The sequence below is a fragment of the Chelonia mydas genome, chromosome 5 (assembly GCF_015237465.2).
Source record: "Chelonia mydas isolate rCheMyd1 chromosome 5, rCheMyd1.pri.v2, whole genome shotgun sequence".
Taxonomy (NCBI): Eukaryota; Metazoa; Chordata; order Testudines; family Cheloniidae; genus Chelonia; species Chelonia mydas.
In genome coordinates, this window is record NC_051245.2 from 12,409,673 (window position 1) to 12,432,494 (window position 22,822).

The following is a 22,822-nucleotide window of genomic DNA, read 5'->3' on the forward strand; positions in this document are numbered from 1 at the left end:
GGAACGTAAATATCTTGCAATGTCAGCTACAAAAGTCCCATGTAAACACCTGTTCTCACTTTCTGGTGACATTGTAAATAAGAAGCAGGCAGCATTATCTCCCATAAATGTAAACGAACTTGTTTATCTTAGCGATTGGTAGAAAAAGTAGTAGGACTGAGTGAACTTGTAGGCTCTAAAATTTTACATTGTTTTGTTTTTGAGTGCAGTTATGTAACAAAAAAAAAAAATCTACATTTGTAAACTGCACTTTCACGATAAAGAGATTGCACTACAGTACTTGCATGAGACGAACTGAAAAATACTATTTCTTTATCATTTTTACAGTGCAAATATTTGTAATAAAAAATAATATAAAAGTGAGCAATGTACACTTTGTATTCTGTGTTGTAACTGAAATCAATATATTTGAAAATGTAGTAAAACATCCAAAAATATTTAATAACTTCAATTAGTATTCTATTGTTTAACAGTGCGATTAGAACTGCGATTAATCTCGATTAATTTTTTTTAATTAATCGCGTGAGTTAACTGCGATTAATCGACAGCCCTCGTTTTAATGTGTTGCTATACACAATTAAGTAGTTACAATGCTCCACCCCAGAGCTGACTGACATAATTCCTGTCTATGTATCAGTTTGCTAAGCAAAAATAAAATATCCCTTTCCTTTAATTCAATCCCCGATTAATCGAAGCCTCGTTATAATTTGATCGAAATACCAGCAACCCAATCATTAATATAAGAAGTTCCAATTGCTGTCAGCAGGAATGACGGGACAGTTCTTTCGGTGACTAAAGCAGGCTGCTATTTAAATCGGGGAGGAAAGAGGCTCGAACTCTGAAGGAGACCCAAGATGCTACGGCAAAGCCATGTGACAAGTGGTGCCCGCGGGCGAGGGGTGTTATTTGTAATGACTGGGTGAATCCTGTCACTTGCGATGGGAACCAGGACACGCACCGGGGGGATCGCTCCGGAGAGGATCAGCAGCTAGACCCAGTCGCAGGGACGAGGGTCGAGCCCTGTTTAACTAGAATAAAACAGTACTAACGAAGGCAGCGCCCGGAGGCCCGCCAGGCCCCAGGCAGGCCCCGCCAGTGGCAGCCCCTGCCCCGGAGCGCGCAGCCCAGGCGGCAGCGAGCGGGCCGGCGGCGGGGGGGGGAGCGGAGACGGAGCACAGGGCGGCTCTGGAGCTCCGGGGGGCCGAGTCAGCTCCCGCGGGGACACTGCCGCGCTGTGCTCCCCTCTCCCGCCAGGCCCGGCCCCTGGGGGACCAGCTCCGGGAGCGGGCTCCAGCCCCCCCCGCGACCGGGACCAGGCGCCTCCCTCCCGTCCCGTCCCGTGCGGAGCCGGGCGCGGCCCGGGGAGCGGGGGTGGCCGAGGGTCCCCGCGCGCCGCGCCCCGTACCTTGGCCTTGCCCCTGCCGGGCTTGGGGCGCTCCCTGCGCGGGGGTCTCGCGGCCTCCGCCATCCCCGGCGGCCGCCTCGCTCCCGCAGCTCACACCGGAAGCCGCGGGCAGGGGCGAAATCACATGACCGGCCTCTCAACCCCAGGCCCAGCCCATCAGCGCCGCGGTGGCTATGGAACGCGAGGAGGGACAGTTTCGTTCTCCAGGACGGAACGCGGCTCGGCCGCGGCGCCCCCTAGTGCTGCACAAGGCAGCGGCAGGGCGCAAAGCCAGACAGCTGCGAGCTAGCTCAGCCGGCGCGGCTAGCCCCCCCTGCCAGGGCCCACCTCTGGCCCCATTGTCCTCCCCACCTGCCAGGGCCAGCTGCCCAGCATGATACCCACCCCTGCCTCGCCAGCCCCATGCTCTCTAGGGCCCAGCCACACCTCTGCCATCCCCATCCATCTCAGCCCCCACCGCTGAGACCCACCCTGCCTACCCCTGCCCGTGCCATCCCCGCTGCTACGGCCACCCCGTGATATCCCATTCCCAGCCCCTGCTCTGGAGCTCCCCAACGCGACATCCACCCCATCACTTCTACCCACCACCGCACCTGTCCGTGTCATCCCCGTCAGCCCCTCAGCCACCCCGGCGCTTCTCATTGATACCTGCCAGCCACCTCACACACCGCCAACACCAATAGCCTGGTCACGCCACCGTCAACACATGCCAGAAGCAGTGCCAGGCACATTACCCCTAACACTATCCCAGGCAACTCCAAATACACCCTGCCCTGCAACAGCACACGCGGCCAAGCTTCCACTAGACCAAAGGAGCTCTGATCACCTTGATCAGAGATGAACAACTTCACACAGACATGTATCATGACCATTTTATTAACTATTCCGAAAAATGATAGCAGGGAACTGCTAGCTCTTAATTTACATGGCAAACAAATCATTACAAGTTTACAAAAACAATCCAATAAAATGCACAGTCCATGACGAAGCAGCCCATTTGTTTTCATTTTTAGCACTGCACATCTTACTCAGCACAGACAAAGCTCATCACACAGATAATTTACCAGTCAAAACTCATTCGTTTTCTATTAACAAAAATCAGTTCTGGACAAGTATTTTGTAAGGCTCTCTGCAAACAAACAGTTCTGCTGTGTTTTCCAAGCAACGAGACAGTATGTCGTTATGTTGTCACTGGACGGCACATTTCCACTCTCTCACAACCCCAGCATTCCAACAGCGTTGGATCTAGCCACACTGACCTCCCACATGGTGTTCAAATACAGATTAAACTGTGCATGGATGGTTGCTAAAATGTGCAGGAAGGTCTATGGACACAAGGTTAAAATCCTGGTTTGGAAGCCCATTACAGATAGGCGAACATAAGCAAAAATAACTTCCACTAACTTACTTCAAGCTTTTTTTCCTCTCCTTTACTGCAGTGGTGAGTGATATCTTTGTGACACATTAACTGATGTCCTCTTCTGTACCACAACAGTTTAGCTATCCTAAAATTCTTATTGCCAATAACTAATGTTCTCTCCATCCGAGTCACACTACAGATCACTTACCTGCCCTCAGGGCTCCATTGTATTGGCTACAACATTGGCAAGTCTAGTGGTGTCAATAACAGTTCACACAATGAGTAACAAAGATGCAATCGTAATTTCCAGTGCAGATAAGAAAGAGTTTTGCGCTTAATTTCCAAATTAGCTCAGATTCTCTTGTCATTCAGTTAACAGCTTTAACATAGAACGCAGCAATCTCTGCGCTGCAAGTGCACAGAGAAATACAGCAGGATATTCACAGGAGGTTTAATCTGTAGAAAAGTTACTGTTTCCAAAAGCAGCTAGCAAATCTCATGCTTTGGAAACAAACATTCAATGAGAGTTTTTTCTGGTGACTCCCATCTTTTCATATGCTGTGTATTTATACCTCCCTACTGTATTTTCTACTCCATGCATCTGATGAAGTGGGTTTTAGCCCACGAAAGCTTATGCCCAAATAAATTTGTTATTCTCTAAGGTCCTACAAGGACTCCTCATTGTTTTTTCTGGTGATGTATCACTTGTAACTCTGCAGCTACAGGGATGGGGGGGTGTTGGTTGATGGAGTTCTGTGGCCCCAGATTGAAAGCTCCCTTGTACCACTTGCTTGTGAAGTTTCACTTTAGCTCAGTTGTGCTAAACTCCTAATAAATTCAGGTATATTCCAAATTTACCTCAACTCTTACATACTATTGCTCTAATCACAATAATAAAAAGCTTTTACAATAGCCACTGACCACATTTGTCATTTTTATCATTAACATTTTACAGTTTGAAACAATCTGCCTTTTCAAATTCCTTTAGAAACTGAAAATGTCAGGCTAGAAATGAAAGTATTTCCACACGCCTACCACCATCCTAATTCGCGTCCTGAAAAACAACTCAATATTGCATTGCTTGTGGTTTCAAACCTTCCTCTTTTATCTAGGGAGTACTGACCTATTGATTTTGAAGTGCTTTTAGACACTCTCTAGGACACAACTCGGAGAAGAACCTTGATTTTTGGTGGCAGCTTGCTTTCTTTCTCTTTAAGAGAGGCTCGGCAGAATACTCGTACTTTTTGCTTTCACTTTCAGGACTGGCTTCTTTAAATCAGAGAGCAAATACAGTGAAGCAATCCACATTTCAAATGTTCATGGCATTGCCCTGTGATTAACTACACTCTGAACTAAAAATTTCCTTTCGAAAAGCACTTATAAATTGGGGTCCTAGTGTATTTATTTCAGTCAACTAAATAAGGAAATAATCGCGGTCCCTACTCTCAGGACTGAGATAGGATCGTCACTCTTGGACAACTGATATGGGGCTGCATTTTAACCCCTCCATTTTTCAAGTGAGGCATGTGGGGTTAGCTGCATGACTTCCATTACAATTATTGCAAGTCATGTGCCTAAACTGCAGTGCACCACTTTGAAAGTTGTCGAGTAGCAGTTTTTGTAGGCAAGAAACAAAATAAGACCATCTACTGCCCTGAGTCAGCCTGGAAATCCCAACAGAGAAAAGGAGCTTCTTGTCCAATACGCTCATGAGTACTAGTTCTTATACTATGGTCCTGACCTTACTATACTGCCATCCCAGTAATCTCTAATGAAAGGCCCTAGCTGTAGATCTGGGGTCAATTCTCTTTCTTCAGCTTTCAGATGGAAGTAACATTTGGTCACTACTCACAAAGGCTCTGTACCAATGCTAACTCTCTCACACACTGAGGCTGTGTGGCCTCGTGGAGAGAATGCAGGACTGGGACTCAGGAGACCTAGATTCTAGTCCTGTCTCTACCACTGACCTGCTTGGTGACAGATCAAGTTGCTATGCCTGTTTCCCCACCTGTCAAATGGGAATAATTATACTGATCTCCTTTCAGAGTAACAGCCGTGTTAGTCTGTATTCACAAACAGAAAAGGAGTACTTGTGGCACCTTAGAGACTAACCAATTTATTTATCTCCTTTGTTAAGCACTTTGAGAACAAATGATGAAAAAGCACCATATAAGGGCCAGGTGGTATCACTGAGCCAACTATTCTGGTGTCCACAAAACAATGATGTATTTTCTCATCTGCACTTTACCTGTTTGTTCTTTTAATGCTCTGTGGTCTGGATTTACAAATGAAATCCAGGCTTGATCAGCTTCTGGCATCTTTTAAATAAGGGGTTCTCATCTTGGGAGTTGCAGCTACTAGAACAGGGATAGGGACTGTCACAAACAAGTGTTGGGATCACAGGGATCACAATCACCCCATCTTTCCCATGTTCCTAAATGGGTCGGGATTTCAGCTAGATGGGAAGGGGGCCTAGGATGGAAAAAAGAGTGAGAACCACTGTTTAAATTCAACGAGTGTTACATCAGCATTTTCAACCACATTAAAGTCAGGGCTTCCCTTGCATTTACAGGAACCCGTGGGATCAGTTTCCCACCTCCACTCCCCTCCAGACTGAGGCAAGAGAAAAACAGAGTCTGCCCAATGGGCCATTATATATGGAGATCCAGTCAATGAAGTTCCATACATCCGTAGGTGTCTTGCACTGGAATAGACACAGTATATGTGCTAGTGGCTACGCATTCCAGAACGGGAGGAAAAGCACAAGTCCATACCCCAGCAAGCTCAAGGTGAGCATTGAGGTGCATTGGCAGGATGGTGTTGGAGACCCAGGACTGGGCTAGCATAGTGGTCCCCAACGCGGTGCCCATGGGAACCAGCCGCCGAAATGCCGCCCAGAAGCGGCAACACCAAGAAGCGCCGCTGCTTCTCGGTGGCATTTTGGCGGCTGGTCATCCGGCGCCCGCCACGCTCTTCTGGGAACACAAATATGCTATTGCAACAGAAAGGTTGGGGACCACGTTGCGCTGCATTAGCAAGTTTGCATCAAAGGCCCAGCAGAAGAGGAATACAGGGCAGCACTTACATGCTACAAGGATCAGCGCTCAATTAATACTTCAGATCAAGAGGGTTGGGAAGCATTGACCGAATTCTTTGGGGGGAGAGATTTGAAAGAGTAGTGGGCTGCAGTGTAGGACTGAGATCCAAAGGGAGGGCTGGGACTGGCAGAGCAGAGAGAGGTTAGATCAGGGAAAAGGTGCCGTAGCAGAGCTCTAATCTTCAACACCTCCTGCCTGCACACTGTACTTATGGCTACAACCAGCCTGTCCGGGGCTTTGCATGTGGGAGGAGCAAAGTCACCCCCCACATTGAAGTCTATTTTAGAGCATATATAATTACATGTTCAATATGCAAGCCTCAAATCTAAAATATATATCTATATCTATATTGAGAGAGAGAGAGAGAGAGAGAGATTAAAAATAATCTACAATATAAAATTATATTGGGATATTTAAGGGTCTTTTTTTATAAGACAACGTATTCCTCAAATTGTGCATTTCGTGCAGGTCATTCAAAAGTAGCAGGGAAGAATTCAAATCTCACTTATCACATTGGGGTCTTTCCCACACAAGGGAACAAAGCGACATTCCCTAGGTTTGTACAAATCACACATAGCTCAGGCACAATTTGATGCAGAATCATCCCTGTTGCTCTAGAGCAAGACATTAAAACCTGTACACCCTCGCACTGAGAGCTACACACAAATGGGCAGACTTCATTAGTGTCTGTGCACCTGACAGGTAACAGCCAATGGAGATGGACATGAAAGCTGGGGAAGTTCTGGTCCGGAAATGAGTTTTGCAGCTCTAGGCCAACAACAGTAACCGAGTTAGTTTGTGCTTTATCAGAAACGAAAGAGCCAGACCCCACAACACTATAACAAATGGGAATTCTGCCATTGACTTCAATGGGAGCAGGATTAGACCCCCAAGAAATGGGCGGGGGGAGGAAGGTTTACTAAATGGAGACAGGAAAAGCCAATAAGAAACTATTAAGGAGTCCGGTGGCACCTTAAAGACTAACAGATTTATTTATTTGAGCATAAGCTTTCATGGGTAAAAACCTCACTTCTTCAGATGCATGGGGCGAAAGAAAATATTATTTCTTTTATTTTCAAGCGTATTGGACAGTGGAATGCAAAAGATAGAAGAAACAGCTGACAACATCCCTGAATTGTTGCCTCCAATGGCCAAAACCTCACGAGGTTCTGACTCTGGGTCCTGGTCAAAAAATGTACCCAAGAGTCCAGCTGCTCACACAGATTAACCTGACTGGAGTTTTCAGAATCTGTCGAGAGTAGGCTAAGTGGCGGGTAGCTGAACAGTGGCAAGCCCTGCCTTGCGGATGTACCTCTCCGGACAGTCAGCTCATGTCCTCCAGTTATTCAAGAAGAATGGAGGGGTCACCAGCCTGGACCTGCAAGGATGGCTCTGTATTGTACTGCTATGCCACAGCAGAACCAGGGAAGGGAGGGAGGTAACTACTGAAGGGCCATAACTTGTTCACCTTCCTCTCATCAGAACCCATATTGGTCAACGGACCATTCGTGTAATCCATAGAGGCTCCTGAAGCATGATAGATAGAGACAGGATATGAATCAACTTCTCCCAACATCACTTGCGTAGCCTGGAGCAAATGCACAGTAGAGCCATATAAATACCTCTCGAGTTCTAACTCTCAGCGTTGCCATGAGTAAGCAGTCTTATGAGCACTCCACAATCAGGGCTAGGCTACGATCTTAATCACCCTGGTGAAAATCCAGCATAACAGACCAAACCCATACTTTGACCTGTGTGCTATGCGCACGCCCCAGCATGCCCAACGCACCGCACATGATTCCCATTGGCAGCACTGCAGTGGCACATGTGAATTCTCAGTCGTGAGAAGAAATTCCTTTTTTTAAAATCCTTTAGAGTCTTCCCCACGGATGTTGAGGTTTGCACATCACAAAGAACTCTCACCGATACCAGAACACAAGTGTCTCTTATTGTTAGGGGAGATTCCATTGGATCAGCGAATATTATTCAAAGATTCAATGTCCTCCTTGCTGACCTTGAAAATAGGACATCAGACCATGTAGTTTGTCGCCATGAAGGAAGAGGGACCTTGTTGGACCTTGTGTGGATCCTCAGAACATACTAAATAATTACCCTAGAGTTTCAAAGTATTTTTTAAAAGAAGAAACAGTTCCATGCTGTATCGCTGTGCCCGATGCTGGAATTGCAACTGAATACACGGTCTCTGATGGGTGGATCAGACGACTAATTTCTTGCACTCAGTGGCACTACCGGGCAAGCAGCTTTGAGACCCTGGAGAAGAGGATGGAATTGTAAGAGTCAATATTTCAGTGAAAGAAACGTAGACAGAATCAAATGTAATGATGGGAGGAAAAGTAGCCAGCTAGATCATCCAGTCCGCCTCCCAACTTACGCAGGATTGTTCCACCACAGCACTGTGCTTTTAAAATACCAAATGATGGGACCTCCAATTCTTCCCGTGGGAGACTATTCCACAACCTATGCAATCTCACCTTTGGGAAGTTTTCCCAGATATTCAGCCTATAGTTCTCTTTGCTAACGGTCTCTCCTAAATATATAGCTGTTTCTTGCGCTTTCTCTGTGCAGCATGTCAGTCCGCATTAGTGTGACATGCACTAACTGGGCCGTGTGGACCCTGCGGACACACACTAAAAGTTCCCTAGTGAGCACTGACATAGTACTGTTTGAAACCGGACTACATTAACACGCACTGGGGACCTCGGAGTGCACACTAGCGGGGTCTCCACAGGGCAGTTAGTGCGCAACATGCCGGGGAGGACTAGACCCTACACCTCACTGGTGTGACTAACGCAGGCCCCAAGTCATTCCTTTTCAGAATGAAAATACTTACGGCTCATGCTATTGATGTATTAAACTGTAACCATCAATCGTAGCGTAATCAGGGTCACCTGTAATATAGAGATCACAATAGTAACACGTAGCTGTTACGTAGCACTTTTCATCCATAAAGCTCAGAGCACTTTACAAAAGAGGTGGATAGCATTATCCCCATTTTTACAGATGGGGAAACAGAAGCAGACAGAGATAAAGTGCTTGATCTAGGTCACCCAATAAGTAAGTGGCAGAGCCAAGAACAAAACCCAGGTCTTCTAAGTCCAAGTCCGCTATCTACTGGGCCACACTGCAAATAATAAAAATCAATGCTTTCCAAGTAGAGAAGACCCCAGGCTGCAGCCTTCAGGTCCAGGTCTTGCCTTTCTCAAAGTTCAGGACTATCCATAACCAGGACTTTGGCTTGAACCTCTTGCTCGGTGAACTCCTGGCCCCATTGAAATCAGTGGCAAAATTCCAATTAACTTCAATGGAGCCATGATGTCACCCTCTATTTCTAACAGAAGCTTACAGGTGCCAAGAACAACATATCAATGGCTAGAATGATCAGGGGAATATGAGAATCAGGCAAGACCACCAATATTTACATGGCAGTGGAATTACAGACAGAACTGCAACACCTGCAAAACTGAAATACAAAAGAAGATTGCACATAAAAATGCTTAAAAATGTGTGATTTCTAGAATGACTTGGTGTAACTCACCGGGCCCACTTGCAGGGATTGGTAACGGCCCCCTCCTGCACAAAAACAAATAAGACAACACTTGTCTCCTTGTTGCTAAATGATCTGATTGTTTCATATTATGAAACAAATGTGCCATCATTTAGGCAGTTCAGTATTCCAACACAAGCCATCAGGTAGTCATTACTGTGACGGACTCCTACTGCATAGCAGCCATGGACATTAGCCTTCAGTGATGACAAGGGTGCTCTCAAATCCTTCTCTCCCCACAGCAGACCCGTCCCGCATCCGTAGTCCAACTCCCCTCTTTGGTGAGCAGATTCCCTTGCTCTCCCAGTGCAGCTGATTTAGGTTCTCTCCTCTGCCCACCTGGGCATGTGCTCTTAGATGATCCAGCTCTCCCCAGACAAAAATGGGGAGAAGGGAGCCATGCAAGGAATGAAGGAAGGTTTCCAGCAGCAGGGATGGGCTAGGGAGCAAAGGAGGTGGCAAACCAGTGCCCAAGATCTCCGAGGGTTTCCTGGTACAGAGGGGGACTCAATCCAGGCAGAATTCCCAACCTGCCCTGCCTCCCTGCTGACCACATACCCCAACCCCCACCAACTTTTATGGGACCCTGAAACAACCTAAGAGCCAAACGGTTCCGAAAGACTTAAAGAAGCAACACCCATTTTTAACCTATAGGTTCCCAATAGCCAGGCCATTCCTTTTATTATTTGGTTTGTATTGGGTTTGTTTATTCTTACCTCCCTATCCCAGGTGCTGGGGCCTGATTTCTTGCTGAAGTTGCATTTCTTTGTGTGCTATAGTAATTTTCATAGACCACAGGAGCTGGGGGGATGGAAATACAAATCAGCTGTAAAAAACGTTTTTGTGAGTGGTTGGCATGCAATGTACAGCATCACATCTGCACAACGGGAGATCCTATTTCTTCTTCAGCTCCATCCCTTCCACGCTGAAAAAACTGTATTTTTAGAAACCAAAGTCTACAGAAATGAGGTTTGAGTTCTCTTCAGGGTCTGGTGGCAATTGCCTGCTATCCTGGTGCAAGGATGCCACTCTAGAAACAGGTTTCATTTTGAGACCAACACAGAAGCAGAACCATCAAGCATGCTTGCTTTCTGCACCAAGCTTTGTTTAATAAAACCCAGACCCTTGCTACAGCCGAGAAGCTGTATGGAATGCTGATGGAAAGCATACATCAAGCAGTTACCTGGGGGCACACTTCCTGTTTTACGGAAATTTACAAAAAATTCGATATCCTTCTCGATGCTGCACATTTCTAGACTCCTACGGGTTTCTTCGTACCTCTATAAAAAGAACAAACAAACAAACAAAAAAGGTGTTTTCTTTTAAAAGCATAAAGTGCAGAAACAAAAATTCATTCGTCTTTCTTGAAGGAGAAAGGATACAATTTGCATCAGCAAAATAAGTGTCAATAGTACAAGAGGCCAGGGGTGAAAGTCTTGGCCGCAATAAAAGCAACGGGGGCTCTTGCCATTGACTTCATTGGAGCCAGGGTTTCAAATCCTGTTCCACGCTATTGACGGGGTGTTCGTTATTGCTATCTGCTGGATTATCTATGAGAATATCAAGAAAGCAAAAGCTGCGCGCAGACCACCCTACCCGAGCTAGCTTGAATAGAGCAAGCACAGACAACAATAGCAGTGAAGACAGTGCAATGCGAGTGAGGAACCTTCCCTTCTGCTCGGCAAATAAAAGGGTTGGAGGGCCTTGTTTTTTTCGGGCCTACCTCATCACTCCGGACGCACTCCTGAGAGAGCTGATTAAGGTGCAGCCACAGCGCATTGCGGAAGTAGTTTATCCGTTCAGACTCCTGGGTCTCAAAGAACTGAAGAGATACAGGGAGGCAAGTCAGGGTATGTTAACAGAATAACTAACGGCCATGGTCCCAGCCAGCTGGGATTAATCATGGAAGTTGGAGAAGGAGAAGAAATACAACACCTAGGTGACCTCCCTGCCAATACAGGTTTGAGCCACATTGGACCCATGCTAGTGCTTTGCTTGTCCTGTTTTCAGATGTTCTAAGCAATGACCTGACCTTGGGTCTAACTTCACCACTTCTTGGCATTTTGGCCTTAATCTCCCCCTCTCTGCGGGAGTCTATCCTACCTTCGTACGGGGCTAGACTTGGTCTAATGAGTCTTTTCCATCTCTAACTGCTACCATCCTTTGTTCTTTATGAGAAAAATAGATTAACAGCCAGCAACAATGAACTGATGCCTTTTTATTGTGTATTTTACACCACTACATGAGATTAAACAGAAGCCTGCTTCAAGGCAGGAGCCACCAGGTCCAGCTGGTCCCAGCATTCTGCTCCATCAGGGTTTGCACGTTTTCTGAAGGGACCCCTTTCCTTCAAAATGGGCCTTCAACTTTCCCTCCAGCCCCATCTCCTCCACACACACCCCACCTTAAGTGAGATCATCCTGCCTGCCACATCACATGGCCAAAACTTAAAAGGGAAGCTCAGTCAGGTTATTGGGTCCTGCTGCACCATGGTGGGAGGACTGACCCCAGAAGCTGACACCTGCGGACGGTGGGGAGGCAAGCCAGCTAGCCAATGCACTGTTTGGTCACCCCTTGATTTAATGATCCCAGGCCACTGCTCTCATCCCTACACCCAGACCCACACCAACATTTGGATCGTTCCGATAGGATGGAACTGTCTGGATGCTCCTCAGAGCCCAAACCTTCTGAAGTCTGTCCTTCAATATGTATTCATTCCATCAGGAAGAGCCCTTTTCACATTTCCACTGAGAACAAGTAAACTCTCACCTAGAGCACACATTTGATCAGCAGGACCTTTTGTAATGGACCTGCGTCAGAACTTCCATACGTGGTGCACCTAATCAACACAACCTGACTGATTTGAGGAAGTGAATCTTTGTTTCCCACCCCTCACTACCAGCGGACGGGTTTTCGTTACACAGAGCCATTGACAAGGTTTGGATGGGCAAAGCACATGCAGGCAGGTCATTTCATTTTAAGAAACCAAAGCAAAATGGAAGAACGAGCAGCAATATTTTCGGAAGGGGCCAGCGCTGGGGCATGGGCTGAGCTGAACTCATGACAGTGCCGCCCTTTTGGAGCCCTTTTTAATCCAGAGATGTCAGAGCACTTTACAAAGGGCATGAGTATCATCCCTATTTTACAGATGGGAAACTGAGGCACAGAGCAATGGCATGACGTGCCCGAGGTTACCCAGCAGGCCCGTGGCAGAGAAGGGAACAGAACCCAGCTGCTCTGTCTGGAACAGCAGTGTCACCAATAGCAAATGCAATATACTGATGCTTAAGCAATGTGACAGGCTCATAGGTGTGTCGGAAACCTCAAGATTTGCCCAAGATGATGCACGGAGTTCTTGGCTGAATTGGGGGTAGAACTTAGATGTGAGTCTCGGTCTGGTGCCATCCCTCTCTCTCTCATCGTAAATGCATGTGGTGCTTTACAGGCAAAGGGCCTGATTCTCCTCTCATTGACACATGTGTTATGCTGGTGTAGGAGCTACTCCTGATTTTATACCAGTCTAAGTGAGAGGAGAAACAGGCCAAACATCCCTGGCTGAGAGGGTTTGCAGGATAAGGTAAGATATGACCTGACAAGGAGTGCCATCAAGCCTCAGGGAAAGTACAAAGGTTACAGCAATAAGACCATGCAGCTCATTTCTTTGAATAGAATAGGGAAAGAGTTTACAGGCTGCTCAGAGAAATAAAAGCGGCAAAGACTCCTGTCATGCATCCGATGAAGTGAGCTGTAGCTCACGAAAGCTTATGCTCAAATAAATTTGTTGGTCTCTAAGGTGCCACAAGTCCTCCTTTTCTTTTTAAAGAGTCCTGTGGCACCTTATAGACTAACAGACGTACTGGAGCACGAGCTTTCGACGAGGTGGGTATTCACCCACAAAAGCTTATGCTCCAATACGTCTGTTAGTCTATAAGGTGCCACAGGACTCTTTGCCGCTTTTACAGATCCAGACTAACACGGCTACCTCTCTGAAGCTTGACACCAGAGGAATAAAGTAATAAAGGCAAATCTTAATCTCCCTGAGCCTGTCCATTATTGTATTAAATAATCTAAGGTTCCGTCCAGTAGATGGCAGCACTTTGCATACAAAGACGCCAGCGCACAAAATTGCCACTATTTTGCACGCTGACACTTGAAGGCTTTCCAATACATTTCCCTACTTTTAAATGCCAAATTCTGGGGCTTTGTATCCAGAAACCAAGAGTCAGGGACATGCAAGTTAAACTGGGAAGTGTCTTGAAGTTTAACCACTAAGGAAAGAGAAGAGGCCAACTGTGGTCCCTCTCTAGCATTGGCAGTGAAGGAAATGAAATCCCAACCTCAAAGACAGAGTGTTGCAACATTAAAACCCTTAATTATCTCTAGGATGGATGGCAGGCTTTGGTGTGTTACCTCGCAGGCTTTGGTGTGTTCATTCTGCCATTCTTCCCTGATCTTCTCAAGCGCACCAACATTCAGCTGATATAGCCTATCTGATAGGGAAATCCAACAGCAATTTGATCACATGTACAACACACAGGTCTGGATGCATGAAAGGCTCAGGTAAACAATTCTAAACACTGTGATCAGAATATTTTGGACCCTGGGTTTAATTTGGGTCTAGAGCACGTGAAATGAGTTTTGAACTCATTTCAAAGGATCAAATTTTGTAAATTATAACACAGAGACACTTTCACCTAGAAAAGCGAAGTATTTCAATCAGTTCTAAGTAGCAGCTGCTCTTAATTGTTAAAAGAAAATCAAATAAAAATAGAATATTTCAATCACATATCATATCCTGACATGACAGCAGTTGTAGTGAATATTAAGCACGACTTTCACTGACGTGTCATGAAATAACGCTATCAAAATATTCAAAACGATATTTTGAAATTCCAAAATGAAATAACGAAATTTCAAAACAAAAAATTCCCAAAACTGAAACTTTTTGAAATTTCCCACCAAATGGAATTTCTCAAAATATCTGTTTTCATTTTGAATCAGAACAAAAAGAAATTCTGAGGTGTTGAAATGTTCTGCAAACCAGGAGTTCCAAGTTGCAGCCAGTTCTAGTCCAGACAATGCCGCACAAACAAGAAACTCTTGACATTTTCCAAGACAAGCATATTCCAAAATGGAAATATTTTTATTTCAAAATATTTTTTTCTGCTGAAATATTTGTCTCAGTCGAATACAACTGTTATTCCAAAATTATTCCCAGTATGACAAAAAAGGCATTTTCCATCAAAAAAAGTTTCAACTAAACATTTCCAACCAGCTCTAGCTGGGACATTGTCTCATCACAAGGAGACAATGAGCCATCAAGACATAACATTCGACTCCCTAGGGCAAATTTACCCAGCGTATAACTGTGCAACCCACTGTTTTAGGAAAGGGAGGTCTATGCCAGTCACCCCGAATAGAGCACTTGTGTAATGGGTTCCCCTCCATCCCATCCCCTACCTGCCGCCCCCAGCATGTCCCAGCCCCTCCTAATGTAACAGATACTCCACGTTATCAGCACTCACCAGAATCTTCCAGAACTGACTTGCTCTGAGCCAGCTTTACAAACAGCTGAAAAACAGAAAGATAAAGGGGTCATTGTGAGACAGCAGCTCAACCTAAAAACACTGCAGAGAAAGTAAGGTTGGACCTCATTTCTATCCCACAAATCCATCCTTAACCAGAGGGTGAAGTCAAACCACCAACCCAGATTTTTTTCCCCCCAAGCTCTGTGTCAATGATTCCTCACTAGTGGTTCAAGTCTTCCATGCTGGCTGTCAACTGACAGGCCTCCAGCCAGCTACCAAGTAGCCAGAACCACCTCTGAACTCCTGGCGATTCCACTACCAGAGCCTCCGGGCAGTGAAAGGAGGCTCTCCTGTGTAAATCCAACAGCAGGGTCAGGGTCCCGGTTTGGCAGGTTTCTTAGAAACTGTAGCCACTATCTTTAGTTTTAAAATTACTATAACATGGTTAAAAAAAGAACTAGATAAATTGGTAGAGGATAGGTCCATCAATGGCTATTAGCCAGGATGGGCAGGGATGGCGTCCCTAGCCTCTGTTTGCAAGAGCCTGGGAATGAGCGAAGGGATCACTTGATGATTACCTGTGCTGTTCATTCCCTCTGGGGCACCTGGCATTGGCCACTGTCGGAAGACAGGACACTGGGCTAGATGGACCATTGGTCTGACCCAGTATGGCTGTTTTATGTTCTTAATGGTATTTTTTCCTGGAGGTGATTTAGTTGTTGAACAGTGCCTACAGCAGAACAGGAAAACTGTCTTCCTTTCACCCTCCCTGTGTTACCTTTTCTTGTTGCCTTTGTGTTACAAGATTTGCATTGCGGTGCACGGCCTGTTCCGCTTCATCTTTATCCCTGCATCGCTGCTCGTACAGCCTCTTTGCCTAGGAGAGAGGTGGGTATGTAAGCCAGTTGGAAATGCAACACAACACACACACACACACTCAACTGTTGGATCAAATCCTGCACGCACGTTAAGGATTCCATAGGATCTGCCACATACATTATTGGAACTTCAGTTCAGTATCCTGCCTCTGGTGTCCACCAACATCTGATGCTTCAGAGGAAGACAAGCCCCTCAAATGAAGGCAGCCAACTGTGCAATGCTGCATATGTAAGGACACCTTTCCTTCCTGACCCGAAATCAGTGTATGTCCTGAAGCATGAGATTTGATCACCCTCATCACAGCCTGCATAACACAGCTGGTCCCACATTCATTTCCTCCCACATTCTTTGCATTTGCTCTGTAGCTCCTGGTCTGGATGACACTCGCCAGGTGCAGAACAAAAATACAGTAAATACAAAGACAATGAAAAGATTTGGTGGCTTAGTCAGCTTCAGTGCTTGGACACAGGGCATGTGCTCATGCAAATACCATTACCACTGTTTAACCATTCAAATACAAAACTATTGTAGGTAACATGGACAGTGTTATATTTCTAATGTGACTGCATGTTACAGATCTATGGCTGGTAAGAACCAGACGGTAGGGGCCACTTACCTCCACTGTTTTCTTATACTGCAAATTCCTGTTTTTATGAATAGCCTCCATTACAAGCTCTATCTGTGAAGGGAACAACACCTGCATTAGTGCACCATCCACGCCAGGAGCGCTGCAAGGACGAAAGCTGCCAAGGAGCTTAGCAACTAAGACAGTCACCTTGATAGGTTCCCAGTTCAAGTCCTGTCTTGTGTGTGTGTGACATCATCTCAGCAATGCAAGACCAGCAAATCTCATAACGATACATTGCATCACATGACCGACACCCTTCATGACTAGGGCCCTACCAAATTCACGGCCAGGAAAAATGTGTCACAGACCATGAAATCTGGTCTCGCCCCCCGTGAAATCTGGTCTTTTGTGTGCTTTTACCCTATACTATAAGGATTTCACAAGGAGTTGCGGGGGGAGGGGGGGGTCACAAGGTTATTTGAGGGGGGTCACGGTATTGCCACCCTTACTTCTGAGCTGCCTTCAGAGCTGGGCTCCTGGCCAGCAGCCGCCACTCTCCAGCTGCACAGCTCTGAAGGCAGCACTGCAGCCAGCAGCTGCGCAGAAATAAGGGTAACTGTACTTCAACCCTCTCCCTCCCCCCGGCAATAGCCTTGCAACCCCCCGCCCAACTCCTTTTTGGGCAATTACAGCAGCATGAAATTTCAGATTTAAATAGCTAAAAAAAAAATCAATAAATTTATGATTTTTTAAATCCTGTGACCATGAAATTGACCAAAATGGACCGTGAATTTGGTAGGGCCCTATTCATGAGGTCTGGCAACATCGGTGAGTCCTCTCCTTCCTGTTTGATATAAACTGTACAACTTTAACTACTGATGGACTATTGTTACCCTTCCTTTTACAGACAGAGGGCAAACTACAGCACAGAGGAGTTAAGTGGCTTGGCCCAAAGTCCAACAGGAAAGAGTCAGGAATAGAACCCAGCTTTCCTGGATCCTGTACATAAGACAACCCAGTAAGAGCTTGATTTTCAGATGCAATCCAGCCCACAGTGAGAACAAAGGCAACTACTGGGTACTGTGTGTGTGTCTGAAAACCTGGCCATAGACCACAGCTGCCCCATTAAAAGCAATTGTATGTTGTAAAGATCACTTGTCAAGATGTGAAGTTCAGGGAGCAGAAAGGCCCCGGGCACAGCTTTCGATGGGAAGAAAATACGAAAATGATCTATTTTTCCGAAAAAGAAGTGTAGGAACCCAAAGGCAAACACAGGCAGCTTGAATAAGGAAGTTGTAAATCACTGCACTGATGCAGTCTGGTGCAGTTACAGCATTTAGGAATGAACTCTGGACTTCCCGGAGCAGCAGGGAGTTCATGGGTGAGGGAAAGGGCGGGACAGAGAAAGAAAACCCTTACCCCAGCAGCCAGCATATACACTGAACAGGAAACTTAGCACACTTGCAGACTTCCAGTAAAGCCTGGGCTCTTTCACAGCTCCCAGGCCCAGGCCCAAAGCTAAAGAGCTGGCCGTTTGGGGTCATCACAGATCCCACATCGCCATTTGCAGAAGTCAAGGTTTTAATCCTGGCATTCTGGCCAGATTCCAGCTCACAGAACCACGTGACGCCTTCCCAAATTCCCGACCTTTTTCCGATGAAGTTTTTGCTTTTCCCTGAAGTCCTCCATCTTCCTAGCCTCTTCCCGGAGGGTCTGGGCCAGCTGGATGTGACTCTGCCCTACACCATCTACCTCTGCAAGTGAAAAAAAACAAACAAAACCCACATGCTCACAAAGACCATCTTGACTGGAGTCACTTGTGTTATCTAACTCATAACTCTAGTCAGCAATTCTAAAACACCTTCTCTGAGAGTTTCAACTAGAGCCAGGCGGAGTTCTTCAGGCAAATGGCAATCACCTGGGATGTGGGAGACAGGTTCAAATCCCCCCCTCTGCCTGATGTGGAGAAGAGATTTTAATTTAGCTCTCCCACATTGTAGGCGAGTGCTCCAACTACTGGGTATGGGAGAGCCTAGTGTGGGGCTTTCTCAGTCTCCTCTGTTGAAACTGTAACTGTGTATAAAATACATGAATAGTCACTCAGCCAGAGAAAGAGAGAGAGAGAGAAGGTGAGAATAACTCAACAGCTGGTGGTTAGAGCACTTACCTGTGAGACCCAAGTTTGTATCCCTGTTCCAACCTGGCCAACGGGCAAGTTGTTTGGTGAATCTAACCCTTTGTTTCCTGTGCTTTTATGTGGACAGGGTGCCCGGAAATGAACCAGTTCATTCTGGGTTGAACAAAACATTTAGTTCAACCCACAGTGACATTTTTGTGGACTTTTTCGATTTGCTGACTTTTGGGGAGGAAATTTTCAGATTTGGTCTGAATTTTTTTTTGTTTTTTTGGAACTGCCAACCAACTGAAAAATCAGTTATTTGCCCAGCTCTAGCTGCACCATGCTTCATAGGCATCAAACCCTAAAAACACCCCTGTGAGGTAGGTCAGCCTATTACGCCCACTGTACAGATAGATAAACGGAGGCGCAGAGACAGGTGAAGGACTAGATTTAGATAACGGCAACAGTTAGCTTGAGTTACACCTCTCAAGTTAGCCTAGCTCAAGCAAGAGCACCCACACACTGCGAAACAACACTCGAGATCTGATTAACAGTGCAGAGTGATTAGCTGTGCTAAAAATTGAGCTGTAGCCAGTAGCTGTGTCCCCACTACATTACTCAAGCTTCACCCCACGCCCTCTCACAGGCCAGCTAAATGGCACCACCTAACTCAGCTAGAGATTTCTGTATATCAACAGGAGTCCAGTTAGGGGCAACACTTGAGTTATACCTCAAGGTGCATCGAACACAAGCCCTTTAGTGCGGTGTCCATGGATTTGGAGGGCCCAATTTGAAACACCTAGCACCTGATTCTCACAAGCTTTGAGCACCCACATCTCCCATTGATGGACCCTGAATCAGAAAAGAAAAGACTCAAGATTGGTTTCATTTTCCTATGAACCCCCTTGACTGGGTACTGGCCTTGCCTGGGGTTAGAGGCCACCTGGTTTACAGATGAAAGTTTTGTTTCTTCCCACAGGGCACTATATAGAACTACACCCAGAACTCAGACAACTGACAGCTTCTGTTCAAGACTTCCAGGCCTGGAAGAGTAGGGGACGCAACGGGTCAGGATCCAGGTGGGCTGGCAGAGTTTTGTGGGAAGTTAGGGGAAGACTGATACTCAAGCTGCGCTTCATAAGCCGCCAGGGGCTCTTTAATGTGTCTCCTGCGGCTCTTTGCAATATATGATATTAAATCACTGTGTGATTTAATTATTAACCAATCAGGATGCTTTTACTATGTCATTAAACCAATTAATTTATTAACTTGCACTAAGTTATCAACTTATTTGCTGTGAGAATAAATATCTCTATATAAACTAAATATTTCCCTGTCGTACTGTTTAAATATGAATAGTACAAGAGTAAATGAAACAATGAATTCACATGACTGTGGCTCTTTTGGGCAATGTTGATCACTAATTTGGCTTCTGGTCCACTGAGGTCTGCGTATCCCTGCTTTAGACTGAATAAAACAACACAGGGTGTACCACAAAGGCTGGGTTTTAACTGACATAATTTGATTTAAATGTTTTCAAGTGAATTGCTGCCCCGCTAGATTTTGCGCCCTGTGCAGTTCAAAAAACAGGAAAATGTTGAAAGGCCAGCACTCACCATGACCGCAGCACTAGCCTCTGCCAAGACATTACAATGAGCTGGCTCGGGCGTGTGTGCACCACTGTCCTCTATTGGATGTAATCGGAATCGTGCATCTGTGTGTCAGCGGTAGGGCCCTACCAAATTCACAGCCGTGAAAAACACGTCATAGACCGTGAAATCAGACCTCCCCCATGAAATCTAGCTATTGGAGGGGCGGAGGAGGGACAGGCTTGGGGGCGCCCCAGCCAGGGTCTCCTACTGTTCAACAGGCTCCAGCTATTAGTCCACCGGCCTGGAGAGGAATGGGATTTCCTCTTCCCCTGCATGGCCGCTCTCGGGGGGAGATCAGACCCACCTCTGGGTACCTCCCCTGGCTGCAGGAAGCTCCCTGGCTGTACCTTCTGAGCCCAGCTCTGAAGGCAGCACAGAAGTGAGGGTGGCAATCCTGTGACCCCCCCTCCCCCATAAGCTTTGTGACCACCACCCACCATAACCTCTTTTTCAGTCAGGAACCCCACCCTTACAACACCACGAAATTTCAGATGTAAACATCTGAAAATGTGAAATTGACCAATTTTAAAACCCTCCAGCTGTGAAATTGATCAAAATGGACCCTGAATTTGGTAGGGTCCTATTCTCTATGCAGGAGAGCTGGTCAGGAAAAGGCTGACAAAACACTTTTTTCCATCAGAATTTGAAGATTTAGCTAAATGTTTCACAGACACGGAACGATTTCAACAAAGTTACGACAGAAACCTGCCTGATTTCCTGCCAGCTTCCCCATCTGGCTCCTCTGCAGCCCAGCTGGTAGGCTCAGCCTCCAAGGTTGGCAGCCCGCCAGGCAGACTGCCCGGAAGCTGGGGCTCCATTCCGTTTGGCAGCAAATTTCAAAATTTCTCTTTTGGTTTCATTCTGATCCAGAAGCAAGTTTCGAAATATCAAAAATCTCCCACAAAACGGAATTGCCTTTCCCTGCCCTGCTCTAACGGACGCCAGCTGGCTTGTAGTTCGAGCCCTACAGATGCCATGACACGCCGAGTGACTGCGGCATGCAGAAGAGTGACGAGGGTGCCGTTCCTAGAGCACCGCAGATTTCCAGCGATGCTATTGTGTTGTCACATTCTTCTCAGCCTCTCTCACTTCCAACAATGTCGTGCGTGGGTGTTGAAATCCCAGCACTGCTATTCTTGCACAATCAGCTTCCTCCCTTTCAGATTATCTGCCAGGAAAGAAACAGTTATCACGAAAATAACTGCACTGTCCACCTGGTGCCAGCCTGTTTTAAAATGCACGTTAGGACCCCAAGGCTGCATTAGTGGCTCTATCAAGCCAGTTACTTCTCATTAACCTCAACTGTTTTTAAGAGACAAGTTTGTCTCTAGAAAGAGACTTCCAAGCTCTCCAGTAGTGGTCAGCATGTGCTTAGAACAGAGCAGCATGAAGTACACCAAAAACCTTCCCGTAGGACCCAATCACTTTACTGTTCCATTCTCCACGCTGTCGTTCCATTTTTCCCACTGGTGTAACATCACTGAAGTCGATGGAGTTACCCCTGATTTTATATGATTATAAGTGGAAGGCCAAACAGGCCCATTGGACACACACACGAGGAAAATAACTTAAAAGTATACAGCATGAGAGCTGGCCAAAACTCGAGGTTTTTAGCTCACAAAAAATTTTGGTATTTGGGAAGTTGGTTTCTCTCTGATTTGAAATTTACTGATATATTTTGTTAACTGACAAACCACAAAAACCTGCATCTGGGAAACACTGAAATGTGGCCTTTTGGATACAAAATAGGTGAAATGGACATTTTTGTCCATTTCACCCCTGCTATTCAGGGAGGGCAGCCCAGGGAGCTAGCTGGCCCAGGAGTCTGGAAGCCCAGGGCTCCCCAGCCCGGGCATCTGCCCCAGAGCCACAGACACCGGAAGTTAGTTCCAGGAATTGCAGGCTCCCGGGTCTGCAGCAGGAAGCCTAGAAGCCCTGATGAGCCCCACCTAGAGCCATGGTTCTCAGGGCTTCCAGGCTCCTCGCTGTGGAGCTGGGAGCCACGCTGCTGCTAGAGCCACAGCACCAGAGGTTTTCAGATTCCTGGCTCCAAGCAGGGAGGCTGGAAGGCCTGACATGGTGGGGCTGCCCCAGAGCAGCAGCTGGAGCTCAGGCTCTTGAGTTTTTATCTCCCCACTCCACAGCGGGGACCCTGGAGACCCTGGCTCCAGCCAGGACTCACAAAGCTGCCTGAGTCTCTGTCGCATAGCGCGGAGCCAATTAGGCACCGAGCAGTCTGCGTGGTGGGACTGTCCCAGAGCTGCGGACACCAGGAAAGCAGGCAGGTTTCCAGTAGAAAGCTGCCTGCGTGCCTATGAAAGTTTCATGTAACCTGTAATAGGATTGGTTAAACACTGCAGTCTGCTGATTTGTCATTTTTCAACTAAACTTTGGTTTCCTCAGAAAATTTCCAATCAGCACCTCACTGTAGTCTAACTAGTCTCTTTGATATGCGAAAGAAATGTTTCCTATCAGAGCATGCAGTGTTGTTGTGTCCTGGGACCAACAGGGCTAGAAGAGAGACAAGGTGGGTGAGGTAATATCTTTTACTGGGCCAGCGTCTGCTGGTGAGAGAGACAAGCTCTGGGGCTTACACAGAGCTCTTCTTCTCATATCAGATCAGTTTTTTCTCTAGTGTTAAAAATTAA

General features: G+C 46.4%; 2 protein-coding genes across 4 annotated transcripts in view; both read right to left on the bottom strand.

Moving 5' to 3' along the window:
- Nucleotides 1-1,538, bottom strand: part of EPG5 (ectopic P-granules autophagy protein 5 homolog) — an 83,175-nt gene extending 81,637 nt beyond the window's left edge. Inside the window, exon 1 of one of the 2 annotated variants that reach the window (XM_037902463.2) lies at nt 1,406-1,538. In XM_037902463.2, coding sequence (XP_037758391.1) covers nt 1,406-1,468 — 63 coding nt within the window. In that variant the 5' untranslated portion in view covers nt 1,469-1,538. The remainder of the gene's footprint in view (nt 1-1,405) is intronic. The other variant, XM_037902464.2, reaches the window with a different exon arrangement.
- Nucleotides 1,539-2,263: 725 nt separating this feature from the next.
- PSTPIP2 (proline-serine-threonine phosphatase interacting protein 2) overlaps nt 2,264-22,822 on the bottom strand; it is a 52,532-nt gene continuing 31,973 nt past the window's right edge. The window contains exons 5-15 of one of the 2 annotated variants that reach the window (XM_027817549.3): nt 18,051-18,157; nt 16,452-16,514; nt 15,735-15,833; nt 14,954-14,999; nt 13,839-13,918; nt 11,152-11,250; nt 10,612-10,708; nt 10,145-10,229; nt 9,420-9,454; nt 8,715-8,772; nt 2,264-8,134 (exon numbers count right to left, since the gene is read on the bottom strand). In XM_027817549.3, coding sequence (XP_027673350.1) covers nt 8,723-8,772; nt 9,420-9,454; nt 10,145-10,229; nt 10,612-10,708; nt 11,152-11,250; nt 13,839-13,918; nt 14,954-14,999; nt 15,735-15,833; nt 16,452-16,514; nt 18,051-18,157 — 761 coding nt within the window. In that variant the 3' untranslated portion in view covers nt 2,264-8,134; nt 8,715-8,722. The remainder of the gene's footprint in view (nt 8,135-8,714; nt 8,773-9,419; nt 9,455-10,144; nt 10,230-10,611; nt 10,709-11,151; nt 11,251-13,838; nt 13,919-14,953; nt 15,000-15,734; nt 15,834-16,451; nt 16,515-18,050; nt 18,158-22,822) is intronic. The other variant, XM_043547442.1, reaches the window with a different exon arrangement.